The sequence below is a fragment of the Danaus plexippus genome, chromosome 6 (assembly GCF_018135715.1).
Source record: "Danaus plexippus chromosome 6, MEX_DaPlex, whole genome shotgun sequence".
Taxonomy (NCBI): Eukaryota; Metazoa; Arthropoda; class Insecta; order Lepidoptera; family Nymphalidae; genus Danaus; species Danaus plexippus.
The window spans coordinates 3,573,257-3,584,388 of NC_083540.1; the positions used below are offsets into that span (position 1 = coordinate 3,573,257).

At 31.6% G+C, this 11,132-nt stretch overlaps 3 protein-coding genes across 5 annotated transcripts; 1 reads left to right on the top strand and 2 right to left on the bottom strand.

Annotated features, from left to right (window-relative positions):
* Positions 1-27: 27 nt before the first annotated feature.
* On the bottom strand, positions 28-3,851 carry LOC116779133 (uncharacterized). The gene is made up of 5 exons (XM_032673313.2): positions 3,660-3,851; positions 3,322-3,459; positions 3,161-3,241; positions 1,804-2,056; positions 28-1,731 (listed from the first exon to the last, which is right to left on the bottom strand). The coding sequence occupies exons 1-5, from the start codon at positions 3,711-3,713 to the stop codon at positions 1,064-1,066; spliced, it is 1,194 nt and encodes a 397-aa protein (XP_032529204.1). The 5' UTR covers positions 3,714-3,851; the 3' UTR covers positions 28-1,063.
* A 225-nt stretch (positions 3,852-4,076) lies between these two features.
* LOC116779102 (ubiquitin carboxyl-terminal hydrolase) lies at positions 4,077-5,203 on the top strand. Its single transcript, XM_032673272.2, has 2 exons — positions 4,077-4,238; positions 4,315-5,203. Exon 2 carries the CDS (start codon positions 4,317-4,319, stop codon positions 5,010-5,012), a length of 696 nt encoding a protein of 231 aa, XP_032529163.1. The 5' UTR covers positions 4,077-4,238; positions 4,315-4,316; the 3' UTR covers positions 5,013-5,203.
* A 1,458-nt stretch (positions 5,204-6,661) lies between these two features.
* LOC116779103 (major facilitator superfamily domain-containing protein 12-like) lies at positions 6,662-10,414 on the bottom strand. 3 transcript variants are annotated; one of them, XM_032673274.2, is made up of 8 exons: positions 9,916-10,414; positions 9,582-9,789; positions 9,421-9,505; positions 9,103-9,288; positions 8,709-9,006; positions 8,247-8,397; positions 8,009-8,131; positions 6,662-7,877 (listed from the first exon to the last, which is right to left on the bottom strand). In XM_032673274.2, the coding sequence occupies exons 1-7, from the start codon at positions 10,193-10,195 to the stop codon at positions 8,026-8,028; spliced, it is 1,314 nt and encodes a 437-aa protein (XP_032529165.2). In that variant the 5' UTR covers positions 10,196-10,414; the 3' UTR covers positions 6,662-7,877; positions 8,009-8,025. The 3 variants fall into 3 exon arrangements, with proteins under 3 accessions (XP_032529165.2, XP_032529164.1, XP_061385854.1); XM_032673273.2 differs by having other exon boundaries at positions 8,009-8,136; positions 9,916-10,408; XM_061529870.1 differs by having other exon boundaries at positions 8,009-8,136; positions 9,582-9,738; positions 9,916-10,405.
* Between the last annotated feature and the right edge of the window lie 718 nt (positions 10,415-11,132).

Genomic DNA, 11,132 nt, shown 5'->3' on the forward strand with positions numbered 1-11,132 from the left:
AGTTTCTATTGAAATAAAACCATTCACTTTTCATTTCCTTATATTTGGTATAAAGGTCCGAAACAGTACTTAATTAAAAAAAAAAACAAAAATATCCTTAATCTAATAAAGCTCGTTTTGTAAATTGTATGTCACTTAAGAATACGTAATCAAAAAATATGGAAATAAAAGGGAATACGAGACATTCGTCCTCGGAATGTAAGTATAGCAGTTGTGCCGTAACTTTGTACCAATCTAAATGTGCCCTAATATTTTATAAATAAAGTACAAAAATAACGAATTACAATTACAATGAAGGTTTCGTTCCTCAATAAAGATAGATTCCTATACATCATGGACGGATTACTTCTCTACATAAAAAATGTTCTGAAGTTCTTTTTTTAAAATAAACACACACACACCTGTTTTCTTATCACTTAAAAATAACATTTTTAAAAAACAAAATAATATCCGATTGCTATTTGCTGGATTTTGTATAAAAAATGGTCAATGGATTTCATTTATATAGAAAATAGTAAAAATACATATTCAAATGTATTAAAATGGTTGCAAACATTAAACGTTCTATTTAAAGAAAATTCTATTCATTTTTTTTAGATGTAAAACTAACGTAAACATATTGTATTTCATACAATTAATACATATTTTTATATGTTATAAACATCAAAACGTAGACAGTACGTGTTCATCGTCAGTTACCTTACAAAGAGTTAGTCTTCAAACTGAACACTGACTGTTTCGTTGTTAAAACTTCAATACCGTCCGTGTCACGAACGACGAGCCGAAACACATAACACCAACCCTACATCTACCGATAACTAATTAAAACTTAACAAGTGTTGGACGAGGACGCTGAGCGAGAGATTCATTTATCATACATTTAAAGAATAAGTTTGAGCTGTTTGAGCATCACTGGATAAGGCACATGAGTTAAATACGATGTAATACAATAACATGGCAAGTATTCGTTGACAACAACACTAGTGGATATGTAAAAATAGTTTAACAGAAGTTAAGGACGGCGGTGATCTACATCATACAGATGTATTTGATTCTCAACATGCTAAGGTATAACATTGTAGGGGTCTGCAGCTGGTTGGTATGCTGGCGGGCCCGGGGCCTGCGGCGTGGAACGCGCTCCGACCGGAGGGGGAGGCGGGTCCCATGAAGTGTCGTAACCGTAGCCGTAGTTCGCCTCGTAGGCCGGTTCGCACGCCGTGGCTACGCTCTCTGATCTGTTTTCGTAGTTGGTCACCGTCTCGTAGCTGCGTCCAATGTTATCATACGTGGAATTGTCTGCCGTACGCTGCTGTCTCTGTGCTTCCGGCATGTTGTAGGGTCCGACGACGTCTCGGCTCATCTTACTGCGTCTGATCGTGTTGGATCTGTTGGTCACTATGGGGACGGACTCCTCGGCCGGGGGATCATACACATCGCGTTCAGGAGGATTGTAAGACGAGGGCCGGGCTGCGTGGAAGTTGGAGTAAGACGAATGAGCGGAAGTGGGACGTGACGGACGAGGGTCCCGCGGTAACGAGGAGTTGGAGGCGAGGTAGCCAGCGTTGCGATACGAACGACGCGACCGACGCACAGACGAGCCCGCGCCACGGGAACCGGACCTGCGTTTCACACGACGAGGCGTCATAGGCTTCAGGGAGCTCTCGTTCACATTGGTTTCGGTGGGACTTAGTTCTATAGTGAATACTTGACGGCGGGATAGAGTAGACTTATCTGAAATGAATTAAAGTTAAAGACTTTCAGAACAAAATTTACAGCACTAATTACAAAGTGAACAAAACTAACCAGAAACAGTTTTATCTTTCTTAAAAGATCTGTATGTTAACAACGTTGCTAGAGGCAAGGCTGTGGCGGCAAGGAATGCAGCAATCGACGACTGACCCAACTCCACATACTGCCATTGTAAGAAACATCCATCGACTCGAGCTGGTCTCCAAGTTCCAGGACCGTCTGCTTCACCCCAAACAGGTTGACATCCCCACCCATTACCCTCCCACCAACTAACACTTCCAGTACCTAATGACAAAAGGCCACTTTCCTGCAAAATTAATAACATATTAATAAAATTGTATATAAGGAATTATTTCTTTTGCAGGATAGTTTATCTACAACAAACCATAGAATATCATGTAAGAACTGCCTAACTGATTTATAACTTTTTTTGGAATATAATAAGCAGCTAAGCCAAAGGAAAACATTTAAATCCACCAGAGATTAATTGTAAATTCATTCTGATTTTATATGATCAAAATTTTTTTTTTTTTTTTTTTTATTTTTTTTTAGCTTCAAACATGCTAGGATTTATTGCTTTTGTAGGTGAAATTGTGCTAACTAAATAGATTATCAGTATTTTAATACATACATAGGAATTTAGAACAATACTTAAGTCGATATAAAATATATATCACATTGAATTTGGAGTTAAGGACATCTCAAAAATATTTACATAAAATTACATTTTTAATCATGTTTAATAATTGTAAGAGATATTCATTTTTGTGTTGCTCGAGGGATTTTCAACTTTAATAATTATATCTGAAGCATATTTCTAAAATTGCTAATTCTACTCTTTGTATCATAGCATTTCTATTTGAAAACAATGTATGTGCTCGTATTTAACAAATTAGATTAATTGTATTGGTTATGATGAACAAATGTTTCATGGTTGTGTTATAATATTTTAATGCGATAAACCCCATCCTCCAAAAGGAACATTTTTTTATTCAAAAAAAAAAAAAAAAAATTATGTTATAAATTATCAGTTTTGAATGCTTACATTCCTGATGTTTTAATTATATTTATTATTTATATTATATAACACTTGCTGCTTTTTGATAATATATATCTATATATATATATATATATTAATGTTGAACACTATAAAATTTCAAGAGCTTAGTTTATGTATTTCTATCACCATTGTATATTTGCTGATGAACACTTAATTTTTATATATTATAAATAATTAATAATGGTTTATTTATCTTCCAAAATATATTTTGGGCTAACACAAGCTACTTTTTGTCTAAGTAAATTTCTTACATTGAGCTACAAATATGCTAACAAAGACCGATAAACTTCCAAAATAAAGCTTTAAACATTATTTATATCATTATCAATATATTGTATCTATTAAACTCACCCGATTAAGAGTTCCAACATTCAAATAATAACATATTAAAAACACATTCCATGTCAACCACATACAACTCCATATTGAATACTGAAAAAAAATCAGAAAAATTATTTACAGTTTTTGTGAATTTACAATCCAAAAACTTAAAAGACAAATCAAATACTTACAGACAATAGATACTTTGTCACATACTGAACAGCCCCAAAAGAACCAAAAATTATGAATATAATATTGGTAAAATTTGCAATAATGGGCAACCACATATACCCTAAGAAATCAAACACTTGCCGTTGTACTGTTACAATCTGTAAATGAGTAATGAATTATTACAATTTGATATGACATGCTTGTATTTAGAACAAGTACTACATTCATTTACCTATTTATATAAAGAACTTATATGAGAAATTAAGGCTTCAATGCCTAGGTTATAGGGGAAAGAATGTAGTTTAATTACATTGTCATCAAAAATATACATATATTTAAAAAAAGTTTTCTATCATACCAATTCCAGAATGCAGACAATCAGTAACAAAGTTCTTAGACTACAAACAGCCATTAGAATAAACTAAATTGATGTTTCATTTATCACAATAGTAATTGCTCAATTTAAAATAAAGTACAATTTTCATGGTAAATAAAAAACAATCAAGAAAATGAAAGCAACGCTGCAAAACTGTACCAATTACCAACGTCAAATAACTAATACATGGTTTTTGGTCATTCGACTTCCATATTGTCATATTTGACAAGTTTAGTAAAGTATTGGGATTTTAAATTCAATATACTTAAAATTTAGGTTTGAATTCATTAAAAGTTTAATAAAAAAACAAAATTATCTTTTATTATTCCATTAATTTTTTTGGGGTTTTAACCATAAACTAAATATATGATTTTGAGGTAAAACAAATGGCAACCCCTGATGTGACTTGAGAAATCAATACGAAAATTGGAAAATATTGATCCTGTAAGTGAGCTGTGAACCTGACTTGTGCAATTTTCAGTAGTCGTTTATTCTCTCAAAGTTAGCTTTTAAAAAGATATTTCTAGTTGTTACCAAAGTTTTCTAGTCACAAGAAGAAAGGTAAAATATATTAGGGTATTGTTTATAAAGAGTTTTGATATTTACCGGTAACCTTACAAAATATTTTTTTTATTAGAAATGGCGACTGAAACTTTGGTCCCCTTGGAATCTAATCCTGATGTGATGAATAAATTTCTACAAAAACTTGGAGTGCCAAGCAAGTGGGGTGTCGTAGATGTGATGGGTTTAGAATCGGATATGCTTTCTTGGGTTCCCAGACCGGTACTCGCCCTTACACTCCTTTTTCCGATTTCTCAATCTTACGAGCAACATAAAGAAAAAGAGGAGAGTGAAATTCTGGCTAAAGGCCAAGAAGTCTCCAACAATCTTTTTTACATGAAACAAAACATTAGCAATGCCTGTGGAACAGTAGCCCTTGTTCATGCGGTTGCAAATAATCTAGATGAAATTGGGTTAAATGATGGTTGTTTGAAAACTTTTTTGGAAGAAGCTAAGAACATGGATGCTGTTGCAAGGGGAAAGCTTTTGGAAAAGTGTGAGGGCATCATCAAAGCTCATACTGAGCTGGCACAGGAAGGGCAGACTAATATGCCCAACGCTGAAGATCCCATCAATCATCATTTCATTACTTTTGTACACAAAGATGGTTCTCTGTATGAGTTGGATGGCCGTAAAGCTTTCCCAATAAATCATGGCCCGTGTACACCGGACTATCTACTGGAAGATGCTGCAAAAGTCTGCAAAGAGTTTATGGCCCGTGACCCTCAGGAGGTTCGTTTCACAGTCATTGCTTTCACTATTGCAGATATTTAAACCCCCACAGGAGTTTTTAAGACGCAGCATAGCAAGCTTTCATTCCAACTTTATACTAAAGTATTAAATTTTTGGATTATTGTATGCGGCATATATGACAAGGTCCGCTTATTTATTATAATTGCTTTACTTACGCTTTCTAATTGTATTGTAATTCAAAGAATACCCAAATAAAATATGAAACAATAAAACTACATTTTTTATTTATTTTTATTTTATAAATTATGAAAAAACTAATTCTTTTTTATCAGTCATATGTAAGTAAAAAGCAAATATCACATTCAAAGGTACTTTACAGAGTTCATAAAATTAAGTTTTTTAAGCTAAATTTTTATTAAATATATACATTTTAAAGCTAAACAGTAATTGGTGATTTCTTTTTTAATATTTTTATAAATAATGAAAAATAATCACATAGGGTATTTCATTTTCATAACATTTGACACTGGCAGTTGACAATAAGCTTACACAATGCAAGTAATTAAAACAAACTATATCCTTAGAATTCTAAACAAAACAGTTCTACTTCGTTCATAAGCAGTTTTTCAAAGCCATGACTAAGAACTTATTTTGGTTTAGATTATAATACAATCCTGCTCTATTGTTGCTGTGTAAGATTAACAAATATTTAAAAATTATGGTCAATAATAACTCCTACAATGTCTAAAACAATATTGCTATAATTGAAATCTGGGGTATAATAGAAAATTAAGTTTTATACAAGCATTGAATAATTAAATATCTCAACTGATGGTTGGATATAACTAAGTATGAAGATGAAAACATAGAAAAATATTTTAAACTCAGTGCCGGCGTTAGGGGGGGGGGGGCGTGATGGGCGATGGCCCAGGGTGACAAATTCGGGGGGGCGCCAAGGTCTGAAGTTGGGAGTCTTTGCCTCTCCTGGTGCAAACCCTCAGAATGTCCTCTAGCTCTGTGATATGCATATTTTTTATTGAGATTTTTTTTAAATGGATTTTTTGAGGGTTTGTGGTCGAGGAGCGACTCTAACGATGTCGTTAGAGTCACTCCTCGACCACACGGTGCTTACGCTTAACGATTGGTGCAATACTTACCGCCAAACCGATACGCGTGACACGTGGTAGATGGTGGGGATAACTGAACCTTCTACGTCCGCGTCGTTAGCTCTGGGTAACGCTAAAAGAAAGATGAAATTCTTAATATAATTTTACTTGGGATCAGCAAAAAACTAACACTTGAAATTGCTTCCCTCAAGTGGGCGCCACAATATTTTCGCCCATCGGGGTATCAGTGGCCCTTACGCCGGCACTGTTTAAACTTATACGAAAACAAACTATATTTGAACTAAGAATTAAGTATATTGGTAGTCAAAAAAATTTACATAAAGATATTAACTTTATTTTACCATTGCAAGCAATATATAAAAGTATTATCTAGTCTATATGTATTTTTGAAACTTTTGTATAATGGTAGGACTTGATATTTATTTTTCTTTTATTAAAATATGTTATCTCAATTTAAAGACAGGTCAAACTAAAGGCTACATCAAAATATTCGTTTAATTTATATGGATACTCGCGAGTCTTAGATCTTATTACATCAAAACATGTCTAATCAGCACTCAAATGTTTCCCGCTTCTTAAGGGGCGAAGAATAAAAAACAAAACTAAATATGCATAGTTTTATTAACGTGTATAAACAAAAAAATAACTTCATAGTTTATTTCAAGACCTGTTTCACAGTAGCTTTGAAAATTTCACCACAACGCTTAAAAGTGGCGGTCTCTTGCCATAACTTTTCTTAATCACACTGCACACAGAGCATTTTGCATTTTTAATTCATAAACTTACGTTTATTGTCATGTTCGAAAATTTATATATGCAAAATAAAAAACATGCCTTATGTAGTATGATGATGAAGACTTGGGTTAGGGTGCAAGTGCTACAGTGCACCTAATATTCTTAAGTATTTTAGAGATATTGAGATTAACTAAAAAAATATACTCTTATAAAATATGTTACATTGTGCGAATTTTATTTCATATATTAGTTTTTTAACAAATTAAAAAATATACCTCTACATTTAAGCGTTTCATCTAGGCTCTTGAGCAATTTCAGCTAGATTAAAATAAAATTTGTTATATACTCATATAATTTATATAATAAAAATTTTATATTGATTGTTATTCATTCTAAGCTAGCTAACGAGCTAGTTAAGTTTCCGAACGTTAAATGTCCGAACATTCGATTATATTAAATAGGTATTTTACGATAAGATTTTGTATAAATTCTCATTGAGATACATTGCATTAACAACATGCATAAACCATATTTAATTAAGTTACGTATAAATAAATTAGTCTAACTATTTGAAGACCATATACCAAGAAGCTAAGCGTAATAAAAACATCTCCCTCTAAATTATGGCGCGCAAAATACATATAGACACAAATCAAATAAGCTTTTAGTAAGAGTCACGGAAAGTTTGGCTCAAATTTACGATCTTTGTAAATTAGCAGTTCTTAAAATAATTAATCCATAAATACTTGGCACTGTTTTAGACAATTTCGCATTTTAGCTTATAGTAACTTAGAACAAATGGAATGCATGGTTATTCTTATGATTATTAAATTTTATTTCAAAATAAAGTATAAATAAATAAAAAATCTACAGGCATATTATATTTTACAAGAATAGAAATAAGTACAGATTTCTAGAGCCGTATTTAACCTTCTTTAGATATGTTGCCATAAATTTTTACTATATTACATATTTATAGCTTCTCGTGTTAATGATTTCAAGTGAATCATAAATCACTACGTTATTCATAATGTCGGTATTGGTGTGACAATTCGTTCCTCGTCATCATTTACGGTTGGATTGCCTGGAAAATAACACAGATTAAAAAACAATCACTGACCACTTTAACGATCTGTTTTGAAAGATAAAATAAAAATAAAATATTCAAGCCACATAGCATGAATTATAAACATTTATGAGAAATATTCAACTTACTAATAGTAACTAATGAGTTATGGGTGGTTGAAGGTAATGCGAGCGTCAAGCACAGTCCTAAGACAGTAGCACAGCCGCAGACCCAGGACAACGCATCGCGATAGTACGACGATTCGGCACCGTCTGCACTAATCATTAATCAAAATTAAAATAAGAATACGAAGGCATTATTATAGATAGATTAAAACTTCCTAGCTACATTTTTTATCTTAAAATATGTATATGTTTATAAACTTACAACATTTGTATTATGGCTATGGCTGCACCGCAGGACAATTTATCAGTAAAACTCATAAGCCCATACACAAATGCTGATGCGTGTGTGCTATCACCGACAAGATCAGCTGTTAGTGACAAACTCGTGACTAACATTTGAGCACCGCCAAAACCTTTAAATAAAACAATACCTTTTAATCACTAGCAAAATTATAAAAAAACAAATTTCCATTCAGTTGTTGATGTAAATATTTGACGTGTTGAAATAAAATTTAACAATAAAAATTTAAATTAAAAAAATGTCATGTTTAGAAAGAAAATGGTAATAACAATGAATTCTTTTAAAACAAGGTCCTAATGATAACAATGATTCATAGTAAACACATGTCCATGAATCACAAAACAGAAGTTTAAAGTTTACATAACATAGAAATATAATAATAGTGTTACTTATTTGAATTGATGATAAAGTTTATGAAGTTACCTATTAAAACGGCCACAATGTATATAAACATCACTTTATAATCATAATCCGAACCAAAGTAAACCCACACAAAGCCACTCAATGCGGATGCTGAACCCAATATATAACTAAATTTATGGGTGAAAGACCTAGGACTTAGTCTTTGTAGGCCAGCTGCTGCTAGGCTTCCTAAATATGAAGCTAGAGGAACTACAGCCAAGGCTCGAGCCGCAAGTCCAAGAGTCTGATGAAGATACAGTGGTATGAGGACTTGGGATATATTGACCACCAATCTTGTACTCATGTAAATTATTGCAACCTGAAAAGAAAATACAATAAATTGATATAAAATTTCAAACACCTTTCAACAACAATACTTTGATACAAAAATGTAAAATTAAAACTATCTACCAACATGGTACAATAGAATCTTTCTGAGTATATCACAATGGAAAGTGGAGCTATTGTCATCTACATATAACTGACTTCTAGGTTGCTTCTCTGTAACGGCAAGATGAAATATGACTGACGCCAATAAACCAACTGCCAGCACAATTAGCATGACTTCTCTGAATTTCCATGCGTCCGCTGGTCCAACTTGCTTGAAAGAAATAATAACAATTTAGCAGAATTATTACTATAGCATTATAACGTTCATGTATTATCATATTAAGCTCATGATAACATTAAAATTATCTTACTATACAAAATTACTGCTAATAAAATACCATACCTCCTTATCACACTTGCCAGTTAAGTGTAATATTAACCATGTTATAATATATACAAATATATTTGAGAACACTGTGAACCCATATCTACAACAATATATATATTTACAATAGAAATTAATTTAAAAAATCATTGAAATTGTAAGTAGCCACAAATCCTTACCTTATTGCAGTAAGATGAGTTCGAACATGCGGGTCTTCAGCAAGTTCAGGAATTAGGCTAAGATGTGAAATCTGAACGGCGGCCCAACCAATTTGAAAAATAATTATAAATGCAGCAAAATAGAACATCTGTGCCCATTTGTGGGACATAGTGCAACCTATACATTCAGTAAAAATGAATGGAAATGATGAAATCACACATAATGTACCTAAAATAATAATTATTGTTAAATTAAGTCAGTAAAATTAAGTAAAAACAACATCATTAAAGATAAATGACAATAATAGTGTGATATAAGTTAGAATGATATAATAATTGTAAATGCAATGCTTACCAAATAAATGCCAAAGTTTTCTTCTACCATACTTTGCAGATAAAAAATTGTTAGTATGATCAGAATGGTAACCAACAAATGGTGTTGACACAGCGTCAACAATTTGTCCTATTAACATTAACTGACCGGCCTGCGAAGCCGTAAATTCAAGTACAAGATGAAAAAACACTAAAAAATAAGTGAACCACAAACTGGCACAAACATCGTTTAAAATGTGACCAATCCCATAACCGAGTTGAAGTTTTAGACTGGTAGATATATCTCTTAATTCATTATCCATTTTTTTCTTGATTTTCTCGATAATTTATAGGATTAATCTCGTTTAACTTAAAAAATCAAAAATAATGTTTTAACTAATATTTAACATTAGTATTGAATAGAAATAAAATTCTTATTTCTTTTAAAGAGAGACAAAGAACTTATCTTTATAAGACTTGAATTACTTATAACGTTACTTGCAAAATTCACAGCAAAAATATAAATAAAAAACCGAAATCATACTAATCAAGAAACTTATAATCCTCCTCTTAACTTGTCAAAGTCATGTACTGTTTGTCAATTTGACATTTTATAAAGCGAGTCTTCAAGGTAGGAATATATTAAATATTTTAAAAATATATAAAGATATGTTTTTTTTAAAAATATACGTAAAACTTAACATCCTCATTATTTAGTTTTCTTTTTATATTATATATATATTTAGTTAAGAGAATAAGTTTCCTTCTAGAGTTTCCATCAAAATGATTAACAAATCTCAGTCAAAAAGGTATGGTACTGTTTAAACTGGATTTCTTTTTTTGATATAAAATTAAAAATAAATTACTGAAACAACTTTTTGAAGCTGATCGTTTGAATTGTCTTTACTTTGTCGAATTATTTAAATATTGTAGTTACCTGTATATCAAAACAATTTTTGTGAATATCTTATTTATTCTAAAATCTGCGTAAAATAGCATAATTAAAAGATTTTTCATGAATTCTTTTCAAAGTTATTTTTTTTTTATCGTAACAATAATTTATTAACATCTTAGGAGGTTCTTTCGATTCACGCGGACGGATTATCTACAGCTGAGGGATCAATAGGGATATTCAATAATTAGGGACATGTAGTTTATGAATAGACAGTAAAACGACTATAGAGATAGGGTTGTATCTTTGATAAAAAAAATTCTACGTAATTATTAATATTTTCTAATATTGTTCCAGCCACAAAAATA